Source organism: Aspergillus saccharolyticus (assembly GCF_003184585.1).
Source record: "Aspergillus saccharolyticus JOP 1030-1 unplaced genomic scaffold BP01scaffold_1, whole genome shotgun sequence".
Lineage (NCBI taxonomy): Eukaryota > Fungi > Ascomycota > Eurotiomycetes > Eurotiales > Aspergillaceae > Aspergillus > Aspergillus saccharolyticus.
Genome location: NW_020290611.1, coordinates 383002 through 408638, shown reverse-complemented (window position 1 = coordinate 408638; position 25637 = coordinate 383002). Strand labels below are relative to the sequence as shown.

The 25637-nt window shown below is 51.6% G+C and overlaps 8 protein-coding genes across 8 annotated transcripts in view; 3 read left to right on the top strand and 5 right to left on the bottom strand.

Annotated features, from left to right (window-relative positions):
• The window catches only part of BP01DRAFT_419828 (uncharacterized protein), a 4254-nt gene extending 1959 nt beyond the window's left edge, over positions 1-2295 (bottom strand). Inside the window, exons 1-2 of the mRNA XM_025579423.1 lie at positions 674-2295; positions 144-613 (exon numbers count right to left, since the gene is read on the bottom strand). Of these exons, the coding sequence (XP_025435665.1) occupies positions 144-613; positions 674-2084 (1881 nt within the window). The 5' untranslated portion in view covers positions 2085-2295. The remainder of the gene's footprint in view (positions 1-143; positions 614-673) is intronic.
• Positions 2296-2621: 326 nt separating this feature from the next.
• optF (small oligopeptide transporter, OPT family) lies at positions 2622-5389 on the bottom strand (the record flags this gene model as incomplete). The annotated part of the gene is made up of 6 exons (XM_025577050.1): positions 2622-2821; positions 2875-3144; positions 3231-3445; positions 3508-4835; positions 4930-5118; positions 5357-5389. The coding sequence occupies 6 exons, from the start codon at positions 5387-5389 to the stop codon at positions 2622-2624; spliced, it is 2235 nt and encodes a 744-aa protein (XP_025435664.1).
• Positions 5390-8881: 3492 nt separating this feature from the next.
• On the bottom strand, positions 8882-9425 carry BP01DRAFT_3265 (uncharacterized protein). The gene has a single exon (XM_025572887.1). It carries the CDS (start codon positions 9305-9307, stop codon positions 8981-8983), a length of 327 nt encoding a protein of 108 aa, XP_025435663.1. The 5' UTR covers positions 9308-9425; the 3' UTR covers positions 8882-8980.
• fos-1 (sensor histidine kinase/response regulator Fos-1/TcsA) lies at positions 9426-11779 on the top strand. Its single transcript, XM_025572889.1, has one exon. It carries the CDS (start codon positions 9544-9546, stop codon positions 11680-11682), a length of 2139 nt encoding a protein of 712 aa, XP_025435662.1. The 5' UTR covers positions 9426-9543; the 3' UTR covers positions 11683-11779.
• Positions 11780-13679: 1900 nt separating this feature from the next.
• akr1 (putative aldehyde reductase (AKR1)) lies at positions 13680-15334 on the bottom strand. Its single transcript, XM_025573904.1, has 9 exons — positions 15149-15334; positions 15004-15091; positions 14938-14951; positions 14804-14888; positions 14732-14751; positions 14604-14676; positions 14360-14554; positions 14172-14300; positions 13680-14111 (listed from the first exon to the last, which is right to left on the bottom strand). Exons 1-9 carry the CDS (start codon positions 15193-15195, stop codon positions 13758-13760), a joined length of 1005 nt encoding a protein of 334 aa, XP_025435661.1. The 5' UTR covers positions 15196-15334; the 3' UTR covers positions 13680-13757.
• Positions 15335-18140: 2806 nt separating this feature from the next.
• On the top strand, positions 18141-19303 carry BP01DRAFT_309567 (ATP11 family protein). The gene is made up of 2 exons (XM_025572386.1): positions 18141-18336; positions 18395-19303. The coding sequence occupies exons 1-2, from the start codon at positions 18161-18163 to the stop codon at positions 19248-19250; spliced, it is 1032 nt and encodes a 343-aa protein (XP_025435660.1). The 5' UTR covers positions 18141-18160; the 3' UTR covers positions 19251-19303.
• Positions 19304-19915: 612 nt separating this feature from the next.
• BP01DRAFT_3188 (putative glycerol-3-phosphate acyltransferase Sct1) lies at positions 19916-22455 on the top strand. The gene has a single exon (XM_025572650.1). It carries the CDS (start codon positions 20143-20145, stop codon positions 22285-22287), a length of 2145 nt encoding a protein of 714 aa, XP_025435659.1. The 5' UTR covers positions 19916-20142; the 3' UTR covers positions 22288-22455.
• A 572-nt stretch (positions 22456-23027) lies between these two features.
• On the bottom strand, positions 23028-24342 carry BP01DRAFT_352237 (allantoinase alX). The gene has a single exon (XM_025573903.1). It carries the CDS (start codon positions 24301-24303, stop codon positions 23296-23298), a length of 1008 nt encoding a protein of 335 aa, XP_025435658.1. The 5' UTR covers positions 24304-24342; the 3' UTR covers positions 23028-23295.
• Positions 24343-25637: the final 1295 nt, after the last annotated feature.

Below are 25637 nucleotides of genomic sequence, written 5' to 3'. Positions count from 1 at the left end.
TGTTGTTGTTGTTGTTGTTGTTGTTGTTGTTGTTGCTGTTGCTGTTGCTGTTGCTGTTGCTGCTGCTGCTCTTGTTGCTGGTATGCGAAATGACTAAATATCGTGGTACTCTGATTGCGGAATGATTCTGCAAGTCGCTCAACACCTGGTCGACGCTTGCCAAACTCCTCTAGCACAACGATGACAGCCTGAATGGCACGCCGCATCGCTCGCTCTTCAGGTTGCCAAGGCGCCACCAGACCCTCACGAACAGTTTGCAAATTGTGATTCAAACACCACAAGATGGTGATACCAGCGAAGTATACCTGACTGAGAGTCAACCAGATCCACTTGAGCTTTCCGGCCGAATAGCTGTCCCAATATGACCTGAGGACCTGAATACTAGCATCGCCGCAGCTTACAATGCTAGCCGCATCTGGGGTTGGGTTTCGAGGACTTGGCCGGTACATGAGAAGCAGCGTAGTCGCATACAGATAGTCATAATAACTGGTCGAGTAGAGCAATGCGGGAGGATATACCGGGGCAGCTCGACGCCATTCGTCCAACTCTTGACGAAAATGGCCCAGTGTAACCGCAACTTCAGAGGGCGGTGGTGGGGGCTGATTGTTATATACTGGAAGAATAAGTACGCAAAGCAATAGCAGGGATTTTTTAACACGAAGCAAAGACTTACAGTATGAATAAAGCCGGGAGAAGATGCGCCGGAGACGCACCACCTGCAAGGGGATAGTCATGGCGCTGGCTCCCGGGGCCTCAACCCAGTCGTCGTTTAATTCTCGCGGCAGACTCACCGAAATGTCTTCATCCGCAATGCCCAGCGGCCGACCCAAGGTACTTGCAATTAAGCGATCCAGATTATAGAGACTCCAAAATGCCCGTTTCGCCATTTCTTCGTCAACCAGATTTCCCACGGGTCGAACTTTGTGAAGCCCCAAGCTCGTAGCCAGGCGAAGAGCCGTGCCCAGCAAATGCCATACACTCGGACCACTCGTCGCGAACATGGTGTACAGTGCCATGCTTAGCAAGGCTCTCACGGCCGCCAAGTCTTCGTTCTGTAACGCCGACGAAAGAGTCTCGGTGCCAGCCTGATAGAATTCCACAGCCTTGGACCCATCGCCCGACCCAATCAATAAAGCGGTAGCAATGGTAATGTGGTACGAGTTATGGACTTCGGGAGCAGGAACTTCACCCGCATAGATACGTCGCATGTTCGCGAAGAACTCCGTTCGGTTGAGGAAGGGGTACTGATAGCCCATGCTATCAAAATACTGGGAAGCGACTCGCTCCGCTTCCTCCAGGGACGAAAGTCGAATCACCCGTGGGGCAGTCGCGACGGCTCTGGCGACGGAAGGCCGGCGGTGTTCCAGCTGGTCTCGAAAAATCTCGCCCACATTGGGCAACTCAGTACCCACCGTAGAGGAGTTCGGCGGTGAGCCGCTGCTGGACATGGCCGCTGCTGTAGGGGTGGTGGTCGCCGTGGTGGAGCGCGTGGGAGCCTCGCGCGCCATCATCATGGCGGGAACCTGATACCACCAGTCCGGATCGGCTTCACCATCCAACTGTGTCCCAGTTGGCCGTTCCGCAACTGAGATACCCGTCTTGCGACGAATCACCTCCTCTAGCCATCGGACTCTGTTCTGTAGTGTCTCCAATTGATCACGGGGGACGGAGGCCGCGGCGACCTGAGGACCCGGCGGGGGTATGGTGCAGCGGACACCGGCGCGCGTACAAGCCGAGCAATTGGGATATCGAAAGTCACATTTTTTCTTCCTCTTCCGACAGAAGTCGCAGGCGGTCGAGACTCGTTTACTGCGAGGGGGAGGGACAGGGGAAGCCGACGCTTGGGATCGAGGGAGGGGTGGTGGAGGTAATGCATGGTGTTGTTGCTGTTGCTGCGACTGCTGGTGGTGGTGGGACAACGGGGGCGGGAGAGACGGAGGTAAGGAGGGCGACAGGCTGTATGAGGACACAGGGGGTGCGCTTGTATTTGATGGAGGAGCACGAGACGCATGGGACGGAACTGGCAGTGGATCGAGACGGAATTTGCCCAGCTGGTGTCGGAAGTCGGGGTCACGATTCGTCATGGTGCCAGGAGAGAAGCAACAGACCAGGGAGGGCGGCTCGGACCGCAGGCCATACCGGGATGACAATTGTTGTCTCTGACTTGCTGCGGAAGGCAATGGGCAAGATCGATGAAGAAGAAGTGGCGTTCAAATCGTGATCTATGGGTGGGAGGGATAACAGAGTGGGTTGCAAAAAGAGAGTGTGAGTAACGGGGAGGTGAGGGAGTGGGAGGAAGTGTGTGAGAGAGAGACAGAGAAGAGAGAGTAATTGGAGAAAGTTGAACTTAACCTAATTCGAACAATGTTTGCTTGCTGTGGCTTTAAAAAGGCTTTGGGGAAGCAGAAAAAGGCTGTGGGGAACGAACGCTTAGCGCCGGTCGGGGACCACCGCCTCCAAGTCAATGCTTTGGAGTCGGAGATCACTCATATTGTCTGACTAATAGTAACTAACAGTGACTACATTGAACATTCACATATATCTCCCGCCTTCTATCCCTCCTATTCACCATCTATATACAATACGAATATACAACATATGCAAAAAGAAACACGCTAGTCTCATTCCCAAGTGCCTTTGGCAGGTCCAAAGTACCCCTCTGCTGGCAAAGTGCGATATGGAGTTCCATGCGCATCCGTGGTCTGACGAAAAACTGTATTCCCCCACCAGCTCAGACTCCCTGCAGGCAGGGTGATGCAGAAGAAGATGATAACTGTCGCCACCGCAACCCCGGCATCGAGGGCAGCAGAGAGCACATAATCTACCTCAGTTAGTGAGCAGGACTGGCTCTTACAGGACTGTAGGGGTACGCACTATACTTCGACCACCAAGCCGGCTTGCGTTGCTTCAGGATGCCGTTGAAAATGACATTGACTACCCACCAAGACGAGAAGTTGATGCCTGTCGCCGGAGGAACCAGACTCATGGCGCCAAAGGCCACCGGCCAAGAAAGGTAATTTATCTTCTTCCACCGCCTGCCCAACAGCCACGTGAGAACGACAACCACTGGGCCTACGAGGAAGAACCAGAGCAGGCTGCCATAAAGATGGCCCGGGGAAAAGTTCCGTTCAGGACCAAGGGCTCCTGGTAGTTGCAACCGGAAAGATTTAGTCCAAGTGCTTACAGCGTGTGCACAAGGGACACACGTGGGAAAACAAAACCGAACTTACCCCAGATCAGGGAGGAGGAGTAAGTAACCGCTCCATGCGGACAACTGAATCCCCCTGCAGCTTGTGGTGTACAGACGCCATGAATCCGGGTGAGCATAAACACCGTCACACCACACTGTACCACAGCACCAATGAGCGTGGCCATCCCCTGCGCAATGAACAACGTTCGGGGGGCAATGTGGAGATAATGTGCCAATTTCATATCCGCCACAAATCTATGTAGAGTCAAATCAGCCTCGGTTCCGCGCACAGTCCCAGACAATGCTAAAAGACTTACTCCAGGCCCTGCGATACGGCGACATAGCCGTAAAACTTGAAAGCCATATTTGCGACCGGGCGACCGAGGAAAGCATATCCCCCAATGAATTCAGTAATCAGATTGAGCTGATTGCTGGAGATGTTGGTGACGGCCTTGATGATCCCGACAGGGATAAAATAGATGATGGGGAGAAGGAATGCCACCAGCACCGCCCATGCCGGCAGATCCGTTCGCCATACCTCGTTTGTCACTATACTCAGCACAAACATCAGGACGGTGACGGCAGCAAACCACCACCAAGGGACGCTCTTATAAGTCCCCATAATCCGAGAATGAACATCCTTCTGATCACGTCCTTTCCACTGTTCGACCAAGTCCTTACCATGATATAAGGCGACATGGAAGAAGATACCAGTGAGGTTAGCAAATGCGATGCCATAAGTCAAGGCATACCCCGCAGGCAGGAACATGGGGGAGTAATCGCGATACGCGTCTACATTGAAGGACCCATCTGAATTCATCACACGAGAAGTGTTGTAAGCCTTGCCAGTGTTGTCGAATGTGTTCGAGTTCAGGATCGGCAGATAAGCCGAGTACCAGGTGTTGGTATAGTAAACGATCGGACAGATCACCCAGTAGAACAAGACGAACGAGCCCATCACATTGAGGCCCGCCCAGAAGGGTACCAACAGGGGACTTTGGTTCGCGAAAACGACCTGGGCCCAGTCAAAGGTCAACAGGGACATTCCCAGACCTGTCACCTGGCCAAAGAGCTGATTCACCACGACATTGTTGGGCACGATCCAACAGATGAAGCTGAAGGTACTGAGCGCAGAGAAGAGGTAGCCTGGCACAAAGTACCAGATGGCTCCCAAAACAAATACGATCAGGAAGAAGCGGAGTCGGCTGATGGTCCACCCGTCGGCCACGAGATTTTTGCGCGAATGCAGGGTCGAAAGTAGGGCTGCGTTCGACAGCACCTGCGGCCAGATCATGGCAGCCGGGCCCACTAGCCAGCGCGAAGCCATGCCGGCCAGGCCAAATCCGAACAGTTGACTCGTAACGACCAGCAAGATTTCGAAGCCGCCCTGCGAAGGCATCTCGTAGAATTTCACCATGGCCTCGATCATCTGGGTCGCTGCCGCTGACCCGAAAGAGACATTGGCCATGATCGTGATCAGGGCATGCTCCTTGATGTTAAAATGGCGGTCCGGGTTCAGCCAACCTAGCGGCACCCACTGTGCCCAAGCGCATCCGATCGGATAGGCCAGCAGCTGAGCGACTAATGCACTGATGGTTACGCTCGGCTGTCGCAAGCTAAAGAATTGATTTAGGCCGCTGCCTACCTGCAGTCATGGAGGGGCGGTCATCAGTGATTAATTCCCATCTCGCAGCCATCCCTGTCGCCGTGCCAGGGAGAGAGTACAAGACCATACATACTATGGTAAAGACAACACCAATCACCCACATGCGCACCGTGTTAATCGGCAAATTATGGTCGTCGACTGGCCGCACGACCGCGCGGACCTCTGGGAAAGGCGAATCATCCGCTTCGTAGGGCAGGACTTCTTCAGCATGGTAGTCACTCAGCACACTGGTGCTCTCGCTAATCGAGTCTAACGGGGGTTCCTACGAGGCAGAGGACGGTCAGTATTACATGCACGGGCATTCCTCTGATTGGAGAGCGAACAATCTGTCAGATCGATTGGGAGGTCTGTGACCATCCGTCATCTGTATGACTATGCGGGTGTCGTGAGACACACGCGATGAGGTGGGGGAAGCGAACGACCACGTGGGGAATGAGGGGAATGATTATGACCACGATCAAATGCGACTCCTTGACTCAATTAATATGGGTCTAGCCCACCTGGATCGTCGATAACTTCTTTTCATCCGTCATCGTGTCCTGCACTTTGTCTGGGGGACCCCCTTCGCTTCCCTATTTAGCCCAGGGGAGATGAGGGGGGATGACAACTCGATCGGCTAGTTCAAATAGAAGGCTTTAAAAAGCAAGCTGGATGCGGGACAGCCTTTTTCGAATCTGATAGGCGAAGAACAATAGTAATCTATCTGCAAAAATTGGCAGGTTGAAGGGGGCCCTCTCTCTGGCTGGTCCGAGAGTCTCCAGACAGCTTGAGGAACTGCCAGAACAGTGGAGTGCACCGACACACCCGACACACCCGACACACCACGGATTATGGCCTAAGCCTCTTCGTACCGGGCCAAGCCGCACTAACAGTGCCCTGGATTGCCGAAGGAAGTAATTCTGGCAGCAAGTCAAGCGGGACTGACACACTGGTGTGGTTTCGAGAACATGTGGAGAGCACAGAAGGTGGGAGAGGTTCAAGGAATTTCAAGACTAAAGTGAAATTGTTTCTGTTTTGCTGCTGCAATTCAGGTCAATGGGAAAAGTGGAAAAGAAAGGCAAATCCCGAAGCGAGGAGTTAATGACGTATTTACTTCTGCCCCAACCCCGAAGGTGAGATGAGCCGAAAAAAGGGGGGGAACCAAAAGAGGGCTGGTGGTAGGGAAAACTTTGATCCCCAAAACTTGTCTAACTGAATCGATGATTAGTGGAGATGTCGACGCCCCGAGCATGATACAGTCTACTCCGTACTGCGTCCACGCTGAGGTAGATGTATCCGCCACTGCCTCCACTCACTCTCCACTCACTATTCACAGTGCACTTCATTTCCCCCGGTCCCTTTGGGCCCCTCAATGCCTTCATCGTCGTGCCAAGAGAAGCTTTTTGCACTACTGCCATACATCAGTGCAACTCAACGGTTCGATCTGCTTCCATCACTCTGAGGTGTTCCCGGGAGCCAAAGTCGCGACCCTCGTGGGATTCAAGCCACGATCGGAGTACCGTCGATTGCAAGTGCCGTGATGTGTCATGACATTCTCATAAGGGTGGATGAGGGAGAGAGAGAGAGAGAGAGAGAGAGAGAAGAGGGGGTTGGTTGAATTTTCCCTTCAGTGGAGTCGTTGCACTCTCTCTCTCTCTCTTTCTGCCCATTGCGCACACACTATGTCGGCTTGTAGTAACCGGCAGAGAGCCCTACTTTAGCCCCCTGTATATCTAGCTGCCCATCGTACGTACTCGTACGCATAACTCACCACCACGTATGATCCTTGCTTATCCAGGTCTCCCTCCAGACAATCTAAAATCGGATATAACTCGGGCACCTGGGATGTAAATCTCCCGTACACCTCTTCGGTCCCGACTTACCCTACTCAGTAGCACTTAACACAGTCGTCTTTCAGGACTCGTCGTCATCGACAAAGTTTGGGGCAACGCAATTCGCAAGGCAATTATCACGGACGCTGACCGGTTTGCCACGCAACGTACCGAAATTCCGCTCTTCTGCGAAGCTCGAGGACCTCGACCTAAAAATTAAAGGTCTTAGCATTGCAGTAGGGCGGCTGGTGCTGCCAAGTTTGCCGCTCTCTTAACGTTGCTCATTGCTGTTACAGGAAATGCTCCAGAGCCGTTTGGAAGGGAACGGTGCGCCAGATGACATCAGGTCAGGGGAACGCGAAGAAAGGCACGGGGCATTGGAAACGAAGCACAGGATGCGTGGGTAGTCGAGAGCAATCCAGACCTCCCTGCATCGGCGCAGTCTAGATGTTAGGACTATGATGACAATGACGGGTTTCCTGTCTCCCTACGTCCGATCGCGCATCATCGGACCCTCTTCCGCTCACGGCGTCCATGGCCGCAATGAGGCGAAGAATGCACGGGGATGGTGGAAACCTCTGGGGAGGGGTCCGGTGGCGGGACACGAGAGAGATGCAGAGTGATGAGGATGATAGAATGAAAAGGATTAGCTGGAAGAGAAAGTCAAGGCTTTGCATGGTTGGAGGCTTTCCATTCCACAACTGGGTCTCATTCTCGTTGGAAGAACCACTCGGCTTGAACTACGCCTTTATCATCGTGGTTGGATGGATGGTTGCATGAAACAGACATAGTCAAAGGACAATAAACTTGAGAGAACCATAATTAACCATGCTCTAACGTTATTGTTGATGTAAATCATCGGATTATTCCGGTCGCTGATCGCATCACGTTTGCATGTCGGAGGGTCAAGTTTCGAGCCTGAGGCAAAGAAGGAGAGGGGGGAATGGAGAAGTAGGTTTGTGGCTGGTGCTCATTCAGCCTCAACTGAAGATTTTGAAAGTGCAGAGTGCAGACACAAGGATATCTATACATTGGTATAGGTGAGTATTAGTTAGGTTGTGTCTGAATGACCCTTAATCATCCTGCAACACAGGAAGAATATTGAGTGTACTGTGTAGTTGTAGTCTTGTCCTACTAGTTAGTAACTTAGTGGTTTAGTGTAGCGTTTCTCAGGCTGAGCCCGACCGGGGAATCATCGAAGTGGCGCTTGACTGCAAGGGGAATCCGGGCCGGGCTCTTACTTGGCCGGTTGGGTTCTGGCCGTCCGCCTAAAGGCGCAGATGAGGTCAGATCTGGAGCAAGCCTTGGGAGCTAGTGGGAACAAGCGCCTTCCCTGCCTTGGTCATATCCCAGATTTCCCACGCTATGAAACCGGAATCTTCAACCTGAACCCAGTACTTCCTCCGTATTGGTTTTTCTTTGCTCTTTTTTGCTCTTCTCTTCTTACAATTTTTTTTTGCCCCCCTCCTCCCTTCTGCAGACTGTTGCCTTATCTTATTTTTATTCCCTTTCTCATTGTACCAGACTACCAGTAGTTTTGTGTCTCTATTTTTTTTTTTTGGTATTTTTATATTTTTTTTTATCTTTCTTGCATAGGTTTTCGGCAAGCGAGTACGTACCATTGATTGACCATGATCCAATATAAAGAATGAGGCGTTGCAGGGCAAATCACCACGGGCTAAAACAGGCGAGAGAGAAGAGGTCGAAGAGCATTATTTCCGATTGATATTGCTGGAGGATTGATTGATTAATTGCATAATTGATTCGATTGAGCGTTGCTCTAATACTGGAGTCTAGCTGTTTGCGCCGCATGGTAAGGTCGGGATTGCATGATCTTTATTATTATTGCTCTCTGTCTATTACTATTATACTATCAAAACCATTATTATTATCATAACAAAATTATCATCATCATCATCATCACCATCATCATTGTCATTGTCAATTTTATTTCTCGTATACTACACTAAAAAGATCCACGGTCTGGCGGCTGATCGACTTACCACTTTTATCAATCTACTTTTGTACCCTGCCACTTTTTACCAACCACAATTCTACACTACTACTACTACTAGGTACTCGTACTTTACTCGAGTACTATTGTGTATTCAGTGATTCACGCTACTCATCTAGTGATTCACAGCTGGAATTGGCCAGACTTAGTCAGGATCTGACTAATCGGCCCCCCCGCGGCTGTCGGTCTTCGCTTCCGTCCAGTGGTTGGTCGATCCAGTCTTCTGACGGCTCACTGTTGACGTCGGTGGTGTGTGTCTGTGTTCGAACTGAACTACCCTTACCTTACCTTACTTGCTGCTACTCTCTCTCTCTCTCTCTCTCTTCCTCCCTCCATCCACCCATCCATCCATCCATCCATCCATTCATCCATCCATCAATTCTGTTCTCCCCCTCCACACACCATTGCTTCTCCCTTTTCCTCTTTCTTCTTTCGCTTTTCATTAGTCCTTTTTCCGTTTCCCTTTTTTTTTCTTTCCTTTTTCTCTTCTTCTTCTTTTTTTTTTTTTTTTTTTTTTTTTTTTTTTTAAAAAAAACACTTTCATACCTACCTTCTGTACAAACGAAAAGAGGAAAGAGGACCCTCTTTTCACTACTCGACCATACCTCCCTCTCTTCACCCTCCATCTGTTTCTATAAGCCACTTTCGCCGCCTCCTCCCTTTTTACCACTCGCCCTTCTCTTCCTCATTCTCCTCTTCTACCTTAACACTCTATCAGTTCTCACCATTTACGTTGTTATAATCCTCCTCGACTCTTTTGATCCCTTCATTACTGGCTCACGTACTGCACCCTCCTTCCCCCCCCCTCCCCTCCTCCCCTCCACCCCACGCATAACCGCTGTTCATCCATGTGTGGTGCAGCATGGATCTCAACAAGCGGCTCTTTCGCCTCGATATCGAGAACAAGAGCCAACCGCCACCACTCAATTTCACTATGGTCACCACTCCCCCCGATGAGGATGAGGATGACGATCTAAACCACATAAATCTTCGCGAAGAATCCTCGAGACCGGCACCGATGGATCTCGCTCAGAGCGCAGAGAGCCTAAATGAACGGCAGCCGCTGGATTCAGGTTTGAGTCGCATTTATCGCTTCACGCCCACCCCGACCGTCGTGTTGGACGCTTCCTTGCAGGTTGTGGAGGTTTCAGATTCACATGTGTCTTTTGCAGGCTTGTCCAGGGATGTGATCCTTGATAGCTTTATTTGCGATATCTGTCCCCGTGTCATCCCGGCTCTCGATATCGCCACTCTGTACGGTGCGCTTCGAGCGGCCATCACGTCGCGGGACATCCAGCTCGTCGACAACATTCACTTGGACGAACCAAATACTTACTACTCACTTCGAATAACACCAATCTACGACAAGAGCACTTTACTTTACATGGTGTTAGAAGCGCACTCTATCACGAAGAAATTCTCCAATCCCACCAACAACCACCACTCCTATGTCAACGATACCTACAAAGTGCTACTGGACACTGTCAAGGATTACGCCATCTTCATGCTGGACACGCGAGGCAACATCGTGACGTGGAACTCCGGTGCCGCCATCCTCAAAGGTTACAGCGCTCGGGATATCATCGGAAAGCACTTCTCCACCTTTTACGGGAAAGAAGATCGAATTGCCGATAAGCCAGGCAAGGAACTCGTGGTCTGTCTCCGGGAAGGCAAAGTCGAGGATGAAGGCTGGCGGTACCGCAAAGACGGGTCGCGATTCTGGGCTAATGTGTTGATCACTCCCATGTATGAGTTTGGTCGACACATTGGCTTTACCAAAGTCACGCGAGATCTGACGGAGCGCAACGCAGCGGAAGCGCGCATGATTGCCGCTTTTGAGGAGTCGTCCAAACTCAAGACGGATTTTTTGGCCAATATGAGCCACGAGATTCGTACGCCCATGAACGGCATGCTGCTCGCGCTAACAACACTCATGGAAGCGGGCCTGACTGAACGTCAGCGTGAGTATGCTGCGATCATTGAAGACTCTACTTCTCTCCTACTACAGGTTATCAATGACGTCTTGGATTACTCGAAGCTGTCGTCCGGTTCGTTTTCGCTTCATCCTGATGCGTTCAGTATCGACAGTGTAACCGGAGCCGTCGTGCGCAACTGCAAGAGTACCCTCAAGCCCAACGTGGAGTTAACCAGCTACATTGCCCCGGGCTTCCCCTTGCAAGTTGAAGGTGACGCTCTGCGGTACCGACAGGTTCTCCAAAACCTGGTAGGAAATGCAGTCAAGTTTACCGACACAGGTTATGTCAAGATCTACACCACGTTTGCCGAAGACCTCGCTGATCCGGCCATTTTCAATATCACCACGGAAGTTTTCGACACAGGAGTCGGAGTCCCCGAGGATGCGCACAGCTCACTATTCACGCCCTTCACTCGCTTCGCCGACTCGAATACGAGACGATACCAGGGTACAGGTCTTGGCTTGTCGATTTGTAAGAGTTTGGCGGAGCTTATGGATGGCAGCGTGGGATTCCGACCCAACCCTGAAGGGCGTGGCAGTGTGTTTTGGATGATAACCAAAATGCGTCGCGTGGACATGAAGGTACCGCTGAGGATCCACAGTCCCCTCGTGGAGAATGACGACGATGTCGAAGCCAAGATACGAGCCCTCGCGCCTCAGAAATACGTGTTGCTGGTGGAGGACAACCTTGTGAATCAGATGGTCATGCTTAAGTTGCTCAAGAACATGGGGTTTGCCCGAGTTGATGCTGCATGGGACGGCGCGGAAGCAGTGCGACTGGTGAAGCAACAACCTTTCGCCTATAATCTGATACTCATGGATATCAACATGCCGATCCTGGATGGTGTCGAGGCTACTCAGCAGATCCGGCAGATGGGTTTGGACGTGCCCATCATTGCCCTCACTGGTAATGCCCTGAAAGGCGACGCGGAGATGTATATGGCCAAGGGAATGAGTGACTACATCGGAAAGCCAATTCACCGGAAACAGCTTACGCGATTGCTTTGGAAATGGATGGGCACTTGATTGAGTTCTGAGGAGTCGAATTATTTGTTAACCTATTGTGTTCCGATTGGACACGGGGCTAATCAGAGTGCTTTAGTCCTGCCGTCTGCATTTAGCGCGCAGAGATTGTCTCAGTCTCGTGTCTGCACTTCAGAGAAGCAGCAGCCCAAAAGAGACATTGTCTTTCATCAAATCCCACGGCTCCAGCGTGAGCTCACTGCTCTCCCAGTTGCCGTACCCAGTGTCTGTAGCAACTCATGGTTGCAACATTATGCTGCATGAAACAGCAAGTCAGACAAACCAGTGACGAGTCTAATGACCAGATCAGATTACAAGTGTTGAACTTGCGAGCAAACCTCTTTCGTGTGCGCTGGAGCGCCACTATGAAACACATATGCATGCATGCATGCATGCATGCGTTCTTGAACATGACCATGACCATGACCATGATTTCTGGTCCCGAACATCTGCTGTTATGACACCTTGAGCGGGGCGTACCCCGAATGGCCACTATTGAGCAATGGCACAATAAGTAGCTTACTTACTGTACTCCACATTGTGTTCATTTACATTAATAAATTTGCATTGATTGAAACCTCGTTGCCGGTCAATGGGTTGAATGACTTAAGAAACTTGCTTTCCGCTTCTGCCAGTAGATAAAATGTTAACGATAGAATCACCAAAGATCTCCAATCCACACTTTTGCAGATGCCTTTGGATCCCATGACCTCCCCGCATCAGCATCACACCTTGCAACCAAAACATACTAAATGAATGACCTCACTACTGGAGAACACCCTATTCCTCCAATTCCCTCCTCTTTTGAAAAAAGAGCCACAATTGTAGATCCACTACTAAAGCTATTGTGGGGGCCTGGGGCCTGTCTATTTCAGAAGATATGATACAATCCGTGCTAATTTAGGAGTCAAGTAGATCGTGATCCTTTTTCATGAGTAATTAGTCCTACTAAGTTTTATATATATACTAGTACGATTGAGTATTTAAGACAATGGATTTCACTCTGGCCCCCCCCCCATCTTTCACAGATTCTGCATCACAACATATCAATTGAATTATTACTCCATAGTAAGTTACTCATACCCAGTGACCCAGTAGATTGATTGCTCCCACGCGCAAGCGGGGGGTCCTTTGATCCTGAAGGCGCAAACTAAGCCAAGCTTAGTACGTAATCTTCTTGTACTAAGCCAGGCTACCTACCTAGCTACTAGTTACCTAACGTATATGACCCTTCAGCTTCCGTTCCGGTTCCGGGTAGGCCAGCTTGCCCTTCCTGACCTTAAGTTCAGGTTCTCTATAGTACCGTCTTATCCTTGTCTATCGGTAGGTAGGCAGCGGGATTATTCGGCATACTGCATGCCGGCAGGCGATGTAAGCTGCCTACTACCTGCTTTGTGTGTGCCAATGTTTTCTTGTCGTGTGAGTTCAGTGAGCTTTGAGAAATAATATTGTTTGCTGGGGGTGGATGGATGGAATGTTTTCTCCAGGGATTGTCACTCGTTAGTGGGTGAGTGGGTAGCAGTCAGTTTGTTGTGCCATATAGAAGTATGATACATAGAAGTATGATACATCTGCCCGTGGGCGAGTGGGAGTATATGGGTTTAATTGTGTACGGTACCCCCTGAAAAATCGAGATAAGAATCATTTGCAGTCTGTGACTTATGGGTGATTTGGACCTCTCAAAGAGAGGTAGGTTATTGGGCTGGTAAATAGGACTCAGCTGAGGGATTTAATGGTGTGAGCTTGATTCTCTTTGGCCTACGCATGAATACGTGACTACCTCCGCGCATTTACACTCTGCTGAATCAGTCTCCTATCTATGCCACGCTACATCGATCCCTCTTGCATTACCCAAGTCCAGAAGCTTGCCAAAGGGCGGCAACCAATGGGCTACCTACATGGAGCAGTTGAGTCAATCAACTTCCGAGAGGCCATTACTCGGCTCTACACAGATCACCCAGCACCAAGGTAGTGGTAAATCATCTATTCAATCTATCCACCTCATCGTTTATACACATATCTCATCATGGAGGATTTTTGTTTTTTCATGTTGTTGGGAACAAAAGTGGCCAGCACATTTAAACAACAACCTTATGGGAGGCAGGCTTCTCCTCCTCCTCACCGAAGATGTTGATATCCCAGCGGGGCACGTTGGCAATGTAGGGGGTGTTGTAGCGTCTGCGGTCCTTACCCAGGCTGGAGACCTTCTCGACCTCCTCGGGGGTGAGCTCCACCTCCTGGAAGTTCTCGACGATACGCGAGGGAGTGACCGACTTGGGGATGACACTGTGGCCGCCAACCTGGGACCAGGCGAGGATGACCTGAGCGGGGGTGACGGTCTTGTCCAGGCGCTTGGAGGCGGACTCGGCGACTTCCTTGACTTCGGGGCGGGTGACGAGGAGGGGGACGCCGAAGCCGTTGTTACCGAAGGCCTAACAGTTGAATCATGTTAGTTTGGGATAGGTATGCGCAGAGAAAGTGGGTATACGTACGGAGTAGGCGGTGATGTGAATGTTCTTCTTCTTGGCGTACTCAATCAGCTCCTGGCTCTGGAGGACGGGGTGACGCTCGATCTGGTTGACGGCGGGGACGACACCGGTGCCGTTGATGATAGCCTCGAGCTTTTGTTGAGATTAGCTTTGTGTTCCCATATCATAATACGGATAGAGTGGCGTCTTACGTGCTCGACCATGTGGTTAGAAACACCGACGGTGCGGACCTTGCTCTTGGGGAGCTTGGTCACGGCTCTCCAGGTGTCAACAATGGAGATCTCGTCGTTAATGGCGACGTCACCGCCCTCGACGGTGCTGTTCTCAACCAGAGGGAAGTAGTCGGAGCCGCGGGAGAAGGAGACGGGCCAGTGGACCAGGTAGAGCTGAGCTAATTAGAGATTGAGCGCTATCCGTGGAGGCTAAGTGTCTTACATCGAGGTAGTCGAGCTCGAGCTCGGCAAGGCACTCGTCCAGAGCCTTCTCGACATCGTCGGGGTGGTGCTGGCTGCATGGAGTTAGTTGTGATCGATCGTAGCACGTTTCGAGGGCATCGGACTGACCTGTTCCAGAGCTTGGAGGTCTGGTGCGAGTTAGCAGATACGACCAGTCATTCGTTAGGAGGCTAGACGCACGATGAAGATGTCCTCACGCTTGAGGCCGGGGATGTCGGCAAAGGCGCGCTTGATGCCCTGGGCAACCTCGCGCTGGTTCTGGTAGCTATGAATTGTTAGCAGGGACACACAACTCGTAGCTCTGAAAGGCTTACATGGTTGCCAAGTCCTAGACTTTGTTAGTGTCTGCTGCAGTGCTGATGGGATTGGAGCTAACCTACCAAGTGACGGTAACCGGCCTTGAGGGCCTCGTAGACGGCCTCACCGACCTGACCGGGGGCGGACTGCCAGGTGCCGAATCCCAGCTGGCTAAAGGATATGAGCAACTGTGTTTCTGAGATCGAAAAAAAAGGATGAACAACTTACGGGATTTCGTGGCCGGAGCTGAGGGTGACCTTCTTTCCGAGAGACATTGTGAATGCAGGAGATTAGGGTGTTCAGTCGAGGATGTAGAGAAGGAAAGGAGACAGGGAGATGACAGGGGGAGAATTGGGGAAGAAACGAAAGAGAAGGAGAAAGAAAAAAAAGAGGAGGAGGTTGCGAAAGAAATACGAGAGAAGTCGGGGGGGGGAGGGGGGGGGGGGAGGAAGAAGGAAGAGGGGTGGGGGAAGAGGGAAAAATGTCACGACATCAATTGTGAGTACTCCATACAGCGTACATACACACACTACGGAGTACACAGTACTACTGCCCTTCTACACACACTTTACCCCGCCAGTCTCATTGGAAGCTGCAACAACAGTTACTGTACAACCCCTCGGTGGGGCCCAGCGCGTGGGATGGCTTCAGCTTCATCCCGTCCAGTCCATTGTCCAATTCAAATTCAAAACAGTGGCCAAGATGAAGCAGGTTCCCCTCATCTCCGAGCCGATGATGCTGCTATGAATGCAGCCTCCTGTTCACTCTGTACAGTACGGACACTACAGCGGCCAGTGCAATGCAAGCAATGCAATGCACGCTGCACCCACGGACAGCTGCTGGTTATCTGACATGATGTCAGTTTCTTCCTAATCATTGGTGGAGATGCGAGCGACAACACCATACTAGATTGGGCCAAGCGCCGGAGAAATTGGGGTCCTCCAGTGTGTGACTGAGTTCAGTCAAAATAGCCTCCACTTGCCCCCCCTCTGACGCATGAGGGGAAATTGGGACCTGGAATCTACCGAGAAAGAGAAAAACGTGGGGGAGGAGAATTGTTTCTATTCCCTTCAATTCAGTTCGTTCCCTCGCAATCTCGAAAACTGCCGCCGGAGTTTCCCACCCCACGCGGGAAATTCCCCCATTGGGTGGATTCCTCCAATGCTCGGTCAATTTCCCGAACTTAACCGATACATTGCGAGATCTACAAGTCATCGACTTCAGATCTACTACTTGGGAAAGTCGGCCACGTTCTCTCGAATATGCATAGAAGCCAAAAGACAAAATATTTTAACAACTTGGTTTCAGACCAGAGCTCTCGAGCATTAAGTATCATATAGTATATTCACCGCAGAGCTTCCACGTGCAGAGGAACTTGAAGGAATCCCAGACACCAGGGTGTGCAGGTCTTCGCTGCACCGAATATTCATTGCAGCCCGGCGAGCCCACGCTTGCAGCCTCGCTATTTGTAGATGCGGGACTGCTGACGCTTAGGGCACTTTCGAAACAAGAATTTAGACACCGGCGCTGAAATAGGCAAGGCTGACGGTAATAAAAACAAAACAGAGGCACATAGGAGAGCCTGTCTTGTCTCACTACTAAGAAACATTTTCGCCGGCCAGGAAAGCATGTAATACTAAAGCTTTAGGCATTTCTTGCTAACTTAGATCGCGAGCCGTGACAATAGGGTGTCCTGCGAGAGAGGACTCCGCTGGTGAACCTCTTGTGGTGCGAAGCAGGCTAATGTGCTTCTTCCTTTGAATGAACTCGTCATATTTGTGGCTGTACCACGAATCAATCTATTGAAGATATTCGATATCCGACTATAAAGATATGTCGCAAAGAAGTTTCAGTAACCGACTGTGGCCGTTCTGTCAGCTACCAAGAGCGTGTGACGAGCTACAGAAGTCCGAATAACCTAGCTTGATTGCGATAGGTACAGAGTCCGATGCTCGGATTGCAGCCAACTGTGTGCCTGTCAATTTTAAGTACCCATGTTCGGACTTGAAAATTCCCTACTAGGTTGACTTCTTCCTGCATTTCTCCAATCGGAGTGCCCAGAAGCCCGAGAAGGGGCATGCGTTGAACCCCCCAGCGGTCCGCCAGCACGCAAAACGGCACGGACCGTTTAATGCATATAGTGAGTCTCCACAGTAGCTTGCAGTAGTACTGTCATGCTCAGGCTCAGTTGGTCATCTTGCCTGGTAAGACGTCGGATGCCTCCTTACGATTGGTCATAAAACCTGCTCATTCTGTACTGGCTCAGGCTAATTGTGACTATCTGGAGGACTAACATCGACCGGTGTGCCCAGCCTAGTCAGAGTATGACAACAAATTATGCTCCCAGAGATTTTAGTGTAGGTTGAAATAGTATTGAATCCAGAGTTATGGATTAGCATGGGCGTAAAAGAAGTATGCATCACTGTTAGTTTCTGTCTTTGGAAGGTTATGCGTTTCGGAATCGGTTGGCTTGTTGGGAAGTTGAACTTTCCTCCTGAATATTGATATATCAGCCTGGATAGCAAGTGATCGTCCAACAATAGTTCCGCGTTCAAAGGGGTGGGTGAGCCGTCGACCTCGATAGGAAACTATCTTGTTGGAGAAGAGAACAACCAGCAATGATCTGGTGGGGAAGATGATCCCTTCTTGCATCTAAGTCTCCCATTGCTGTTTATTTCCTCTGAGGCATTAAACTGGACTAGCAAGAAACAAGATATCAGCAGGATCAAGACCTCAAGCCAAGAAACCGTTAAACATACATTACCACTATTAAGTCGTGAGATCGGCGACTTTCTCGCAATGCAGCAGATAGGCGCGGAGGAGTTTAGTGATAATACATGCCGTGGACACATAGTTCAACTGACAGTGTAGGCTATCTGAAGGTAATATGACATCTTAGATAGCCCCAAGCTTGAGCTTGCGTATAAATGACCTCGTTGGACGAAAAATGCTCGCGGGCAGGGTGATTCACGAATTGATAGCAAGCAACTCTTTTGTAGTCCAGGCTTCACTCAGACTATGCCACAGCCCATCGCACTAATGAGCTATCACTTTCATTGATTTGGAAGAACATCAGGACCCAGCAGTCTCAAGAAGGTCATGTATACCAATGATATTTATAGTCGGCGTAGAGAATGGAAAGATGGCTTGCTTAGATAAGCATCCAGATTCGAACCACCGGCCCGGGCACTTATCGAATCTGAACTCGCCAACTCCGCGGCAGAGACAACAATCCCAACGATGTCGTCCTTTCGTTCATCGGCTTTCCAGTCCCTTTCCCGGAGCAGGACCTCTTTTCTGCGCTACCAGCAAAGGAGATGGGCTCAAGTACACGACGTCCGCTTCCTTGCGACGCACCATGATCCTAAGCAGGTGCTGGATAGGTACAAGGCCAAGCTGGATCAGAAAGCCAAGCAGTGAGTTTTAAGAAACCCCAAAGTCCCCCGATAACAATACTTATTATACGCTGCATAGGGAGGGTCACGAAAACGTCGAATCGCTGAAAGATGCCTACAAGGACAAGATCCAAGACTTTCGTCGTAGAGCATCCACCTCAATCACTCCCGAACCATCGACGCCGTCTCCATCCGCGACCGGACCTCCTCCACCCCCAACGCCACCTCCTTCCCCTCAAGCTCAGGCTGCGATCAAGGCTGCGGCCTCGGCGAAGTCTGGTGGTATCAAGGGTCTTGATTCTTACCTAGATGTGGAAAAGATTCGCGCTCTTCCGCCTAAGGAGATCGAATCCCTGTGGCGTCTTCGACACGCCAACAACTCCCACTCCATCTGTGCCTGCATCCCCGTCGACACATACCAGCGCATTGTGGATGCTGCTCGCCAGAACCCTCAGTTTATCCTGCCTCTACCGCGTGATGCGACGCAATCCGAAACCGCTGAGGGTGGGAACAGCGACAATGCCAACGGGGGCGCAGACATTCATTTCCTTCAGTGGGCCTTCCACCCCCCAGCCTCGGCACCATCTCCATCTGCCACTCACGCCTCACTCGCCAACTCTCATACTTCCACCATCATTTTCACGCACCTTGCCGCCTACAAGCTGCACGGCTCCTTTGCCCAACCGCATACCACTATCACCCACCATCTTGATCTCGCCGATGACAAGGGACTGGTTCTCATGCATGGTCAAGTGATGCCAGACTCCGGTGTCTCTGTGACCGATGCTAGTTGGTTGGTCAGCTGCGTGCAGCGATTCTATGACTTCGGTGGACAAGCTAGTGGCCGGAAGGGAGAACTGTTGCGCATGTTCACCCGCGGTGACGTGCAGAACTTCAAGATTGAAGAACTATTGGCCGAAGCCGAGAAGGTATAGATGAATGACACGCATGCGGGGTGCTCTTTGTACAATAGCCAATTCATGATTGTGATGTTGCTGTTCAATCCATGGTAGTAGTAAGTTAGTATCTCCGCTTTCCATCTCGGATGGATGGCATAATTGCCAAGCCCCCCAGGGTCGGGGAGACCGCCGGGATCGGCACTAGCGCCTTCCGAGTCCGGACAAACGTAACGGTGTCATATCACGTGAGCCTACATCATGCAGCCCCGCGCGCCTCAAACTTCCCCTTCACTTTCAGCTCTGATTGGTATAAGTCGACCAGAACATTTGTTCCAGACTGCTCCCACTCTTATCTGCAATACATACGACCCCTCAAGTTCGTTCCCAACTCTTTCCAAGTGTTGGGTCCCAACCATTTTGGTCGTCGATTGAAGTCCAGATCCCCCGGAGTAACTTACTCCATCGGATGCTAGCTTCAGTAGCCGAGTTTCTCCGGAGATCGTTTGATTTGCATCACTCTGTGTGTGCTCTCAATCCTGATTTATTTCGCGCAACCTTTCCTTCTTCCACTGCATCTTCAGCTGCATTCCCAATTAACGACGGTTCCATTCTGCTTCAGGCTGTTTCGGGCGGCATAGTGTCGAAGCCAGTGGGACGAGCTGTTCGACTACTGCCTCACCCGCCCAGTATACTCGCTATCTTGCTATCAACGCGCGCACGCGCTGGCTGTCCCAAAGGAAAACTCGCTGCAACGTCACCTCCCGTCACATTCTGCGGTCAACGATAAAGCGTCTTAACCCCCGCGGTCATGAGTTGAGAGATACAGAAACGAGGCATATTTCGCGGTAACATTGATGATATTCGCTTTTTCCTTCCTATTCTTCTTCCACTTCTGTTTTCACAATCTTGAGCAACCCAAGACGCAGCCATGGCTCGGAGATATATGATCCCGTGGCTATATGACCTGGGGGTGTGGATTTTCACCCTCTGTCTGGATATTTTCTTCCGCGAGGTCTACTCTCGCGGTGCATGGCGGATTCCTAAGCGGGGACCCGTCATCATCGTTGCCGCGCCACATGCTAATCAGTTCGTGGATTCCATCCTGCTGATGCGGATCATGAAGCACTATGCGGACCGTCGCATCTCGTTCCTGATCGCCGACAAATCCATGCGCGAACCTTACATTGGAACTATGGCTGGATGCATGGGTGCTTTACCCGTCGTACGGTCGATGGATCATGTCAAACCTGCAAAGGGGGAGATCTACCTTCCAGACCCGGAGAACGATCCGACCCTGCTCAAGGGACGTGATTGCAACTTCACCAGTGACCAGTTCATGGTGGGCGGAACCATCATCCTTCCCCGTGTGGGCAAGTCGAGTCCTGAGCAACAGGCGATCGAGGAGATCATCGATGCGAACACAATCCGACTGCGCAAGCCGTTCAAGACTTTCGAAAAAGACCACCCTCTCTACAATGCGATACGCAAAGGAACCTCCTTTAAGGTCGCTCCCCACATCAATCAAAGCAAAATGTTTGATGCGGTGTATCGCGAACTGATTGCTGGGGGTTGTATCGGTATCTTCCCCGAAGGTGGCAGTCACGATCGTCCCAGCCTTCTCCCCTTGAAGGCTGGTGTGGCTATCATTGCTTTGGGAACACTCGCGCTGGATCCCAATTGTGGTCTGTCTATCATCCCATGTGGTATGAACTACTTTCATCCGAACAAGTTCCGCTCTCGTGCTGTAGTCGAATTCGGAAACCCTGTTCAGGTGCATCCGGATCAGATTGAGGCGTTCAAGGCTGGTGGAAACTCCAAGCGGAACGCGGTGGGCTCTCTTCTAGAAACCATTACCGAGGCATTGACTACTGTGACCCAACAAGCACCGGACCACGAGACCTTAATGGTAATCCAGGCCACCCGTCGACTGTACAAACCTCTAAGAATGAAGCTTCCCCTCCCTGTCGTAATTGAGCTCAACAGACGTCTCCTTAAGGGCTACACCCAGTTCAAAGATGAGCCCAAGGTACTTCAGCTCAAGAAAGCCATTTCCGACTACAACCGGCGTCTCCGTGCTCTGGGAATTCGCGACCACCAAGTCGAATGGGGCGATGTAAAGCACCGCCCCTGGTGGCTCGTTCTGGGCACCCTACTCTATCGTGTCGGCGAACTTCTCACCCTGGCTGTTGGTACTCTCCCTTCCGTCGCCTTGTTCTGGCCCGTCTTCGTCACCGCCAAAGTTGTCTCTGTGAAAAAGCAACGCGCAGCACTAGCCAACTCTGTTGTGAAACTCGAGGGCCGTGACGTGGTGGGGAGTTGGAAGATCCTGGTCGCCATGGGTCTTGCTCCAGCGCTCTACACCTGGTACACAGTGATTGTGACTATCTGGTTACACTACTGCCGCCATGACGGATTCTATGCCTCGGTCGTCCCGTGGTGGCTGAACGCACGGACCTACATCTCCGACTCGATCCCCCTTGCGCTCTTCTCCATCTTCTTTTTTGGCCTCATGATCTCCGTCTCCTTCGCCGGCCTCCGTATCGGCGAGATTGGTATTGATGTGCTCAAATCCCTGCCTCCTCTCCTTGTCGCCCTCAACCCCCGTTCCGCCAGTTCCCTCGCGAAACTCCGCGCCGAGCGTCAGGCCCTTTCCGCGAAAGTGGTTGACGTGATCGACAACTTCGCTCCCGAGATTTTCCCCGACTTCGAGTCCGAAAAACTGATCGACCACGAGCATCCCGGGGACGACGCTTACCAGTCCCGCCTCAAGAGTATGCCGCCCAGCGAACCCGAGAGTCGCAATCGCAGTGCCAGCCGCAACGGGCGCAGTCGCTCCCGCAGCGCCGGCTTTACTCTGTATGAGACTTTCCTCAAACCCCTTAGTATCAAATCCAAGGATGACCTTGGCGAGGTCAACCGTCGCATTCGGGATTCGATGCAAGAACGTGGCCGCCAGCGAGTCCGCGCGGAGTACGATCAAGATAGGGAAGAAGATGTAGTTTCCTTGGATGGGTCGGCCAGTGTCGGGAGTGGCGATGTGGTCGTTGTGGAGGAACAGAAGAAAACGAAATGATTAATGCATCTTTCGGGGAAGACTATCAGGCATTGAGGCTACTCCGATCTTCTTCATGCGAAGAAAAAAAATGTGGCTGTGCGTTGCGCCCAGCAATGTGTAATTGGAACCAACTTTTCTCACTAGTCTTATGGGCTATGACGTGGTAGGTGGTGGTGGTGGTGGTTTTGTCGATACCCTCTCTTTATTGTTTCCCTCACCTTGTATGACCTCGATCCGCTCACGATCATTTCGTGGTTATGCATGTTTGATGTCTTATTCTGTTGCGTTCTGCGAAGTGATAAAATCCTGTGTGTGTTTTTTGTTTTGTGAACCCCCCAAAAATGAGTGATTATTATATGCAACATGAGCATCCAGCCGTCAGCTGACTGTATGATACAACAAAAACGAAGTATTCCGCAGCTACCAGTAGCTCCTATCAGTTGGTCTGCAGGTGAATCAGTCCAGTGTAACGAGGAGTAACTTACTCTGTAATTCTCCGCCAAGGCGGGATTGCGCCATCAAGCGGTGATGGATGGATGCCTGACAAACAAGAACCAGGAAGGGAGGGGGGAAAACCTGCAACAACTCCAAGTTTACCCTCTGACTTACTTGGGACTGTTTCTTCAATGCTGACGGTATGTCGCACTCTATTTCTACGCAGAACACCTTCTTTAGGGACGGTCTTTTTCGATCAAATCGGTGAGTGAAGAGGGTATATGTCTGTGTATTCCATTCCATTGGGTTCTAACATGGCTAAAGTACTCTCTTATATGCTATTCGAAGTCAAACAAATGCGGATGAACTATGCTTTACTCGCTGATCCAAATGTCGGGGTCATGATATGAAAGGTATAGTGATGAGCGGGTATCGTGACTGAAGTCGTCGCGTCGGGGGAGCGCATGGAGCAACAAGCAAGAGCGTTATGACCAGCACAACTATTTTAGGTAGACAAGGTTGCCTCCCTGGTGCTCCGAAGCGTGCCCTGCACCCCAATTGGGGCTACAAAACTAGGGATGGATGGGGAGTTCAGATACGCTTCTCGAGGAGCAGACCTCCGGAAGGGGTCTTGCTCGCGAACCCAGCGTCGCGGTTGAAGATCTTCTCACCGCGCAGCCAGGTCTCACGGACCATGCCGCGGAGGGTGCGGCCCTGGTAGGGCGAGCACTTGTTGCGGAAGAGCATGGTGCTGGGCTCGACGACCCACTCTGCCGTGTCATCGAAGACACAGATATCGGCGTCGTGGCCGGGGCTCAAGTCGCCCTTGAGGTCCTGGAGCCCCACCTGGCGAGCGGTGTTGGTGCAGCAGAGCCGCACGATGTCCTGGAGGGCTTGTTGGGTGGTGGTCTCGTCGGCGGTGCTGGTGGCCAGGCCCTTGCGGCGGCTGAGCTCGGTCCAGAGGATGGGGAGGCCTAGGCCGACGGAGGAGATGCCGCCCCAGGCGGAAAAGAAGCTGCCTTCGTTGGCGACGGCGAGGTTGTCACTGTCTGAGGATGTGGGGGTGGAGGTGGAGGCGGAGGTGCAGGTGGAGGAGGAAGTGGAAGTGGCGCAGCTGCCAGGGACATTCGACGGGAGAAGTTTCAGGTCGGGCGTGCAGGGCGAGTGATCCGACACGATGGTCTTGATAACGCCGTCGTCGGCGTGGCGCTCAACCTCTTCCCAGAGACGGTCCTGGTTAGACTGCGAGCGGATAGGCGGACAGCATTTGTGGCGCGTGTCACCGTCCCGGATTTCTTCGGCGGCCAGGGATAGGTAGTGGAAGCATGTTTCGGCGGTGATGGGAACACCCTCGGCGCGAGCCTTGCGCAGGAGCGGGATGGCTTCCATTGCAGACAGATGGACAATGTGCAGAGGAAGCTTGGGGGCCAGGTGGGACAGGGAGAGGATCTCTTCGACAGCGCGTGTCTCATAGGACGAGGGGCGAGATGCGAGGAAGGTGGAGTACGCTTCCACAGGGCCTTCTGGCGTGGGCTCCGTCTCCCCGGCCATTTCTGCATGGAACATCAGGGTCGTGGGCTCATCGGCCAGCTCAGCCATTGCCTGGCGGATATCATCGGCAGAGACGGCGGGGAACTCGTCAACCTGTTCAGGTTAGTATGGGAATAAAATAAGACTTATCAATCAGGGATCAGAGACGCATACCCCGCTATCGATAAGGAATCCTTTGAAGCCACGAACACCCTCATTCACCAGAGCTTTCAATTCGCCGGCATTGCCAGGGATGATGCCACCATAGAAGCCAACGTCCACCCAGCACTTTCCGTGGGCTGCGCGGAGCTTCTCTTTGAAATTGGCTACTGTGGTGGTGGGCGGGATGGCGTTCAAGGGCATGTCAATCACCGTGGTGACTCCGCCGAACGCAGCGGCCTGCGTGCCGGTATAAAAGCCTTCCCACTCGGTACGACCAGGCTCGTTCAGATGGACATGGGCGTCGACCAGCCCAGGCATTAGCACATGGGGAGAATAGTCCGTGTACGGGGTCTCCGGAGGAAAGTCGGATGCAGGGATCACGGAGTCGAAAACTGCCGTGATCTTCCCACTGGTGCGGGAGATTACGATGGTGGCAGCAGTCAAACGCCCCGAAATAACGGCCCGTGAGGACACAATCACTGTGATTGACGGTATTTGAACGGGTTCCATTGTGGCTATGGACTGCGAGTACTGAATAATGGAGAGAGGGCAGGGAGCGACAGAAGTGAAAGAGACACAGCAGACAAAAAGGTCGAGGCAGACAGGCAGTCAGACTGCGTATCCTACTGAACGAATGGACAAAGATAAGGAGAAAGAAGGGCTGATAGGGCCGATAAGGGCGGAAATGGCGGTAGGCAAGGGGATTGATCGATTTCTCTTTCTGTCTGATAAGGCAAAGGGAGGGCGAAGACACGATGAGGTCAGGCCCTCCTCTGATAAGGGGTTGTTTAAGTATCCGACGATGATAGCCGCCATTGTCTGCTTTGCCTCGCCCGATTATCTAGTAGGCCAATCGCCCATAATATTGATCGAGTAACAGAAATCGGGGCCCACAGCATTGACAGACCCACCGGGTCTTTTTCTTTCTTTGCCTCTCGTTTAACGGTTAAGCTCCTGACGATCGAATGGGGGGAGGGATGAATAAGCCTACTACAGTGTAACTAAGTAAGTTAACTATTCTGCACTTTATCCCAGCAATGCTCAAGTGAGCATGAGCCTCCTTATCAGTTGTCCTCGTGACTTTAAATGGTTGTTTGTGCCGCGTCGTGGACGGGAGGTTCTCTCTCTCTCTCTCACGCTCCTACTTCAACTCTTTGACAGCCCAGCCAGACTTTTCATTGTTGCTCTCGTTAACGCGGCATAACATCCGTGGGGGACCGTAAAATGTCCGAGTGAGTGAG

Coding starts and splice junctions, on each gene's coding strand:
- BP01DRAFT_3265 (XM_025572887.1), bottom strand. CDS start 9,307: ATGGAGGGTGAAGAGAGGGAGGTATGGTCGAGTAGTGAAAAGAGGGTC.
- fos-1 (XM_025572889.1), top strand. CDS start 9,544: ATGGATCTCAACAAGCGGCTCTTTCGCCTCGATATCGAGAACAAGAGC.
- akr1 (XM_025573904.1), bottom strand. CDS start 15,195: ATGTCTCTCGGAAAGAAGGTCACCCTCAGCTCCGGCCACGAAATCCC. Junction 15,092..15,148: donor AGCTCCGGCCACGAAATCCC/GTAAGTTGTTCA, acceptor CATATCCTTTAG/CCAGCTGGGATTCGGCACCT. Junction 14,555..14,603: donor TCGAGCTCGACTACCTCGAT/GTAAGACACTTA, acceptor TAATTAGCTCAG/CTCTACCTGGTCCACTGGCC.
- BP01DRAFT_309567 (XM_025572386.1), top strand. CDS start 18,161: ATGTCGTCCTTTCGTTCATCGGCTTTCCAGTCCCTTTCCCGGAGCAGG. Junction 18,337..18,394: donor CTGGATCAGAAAGCCAAGCA/GTGAGTTTTAAG, acceptor TACGCTGCATAG/GGAGGGTCACGAAAACGTCG.
- BP01DRAFT_3188 (XM_025572650.1), top strand. CDS start 20,143: ATGGCTCGGAGATATATGATCCCGTGGCTATATGACCTGGGGGTGTGG.
- BP01DRAFT_352237 (XM_025573903.1), bottom strand. CDS start 24,303: ATGGCTGAGCTGGCCGATGAGCCCACGACCCTGATGTTCCATGCAGAA.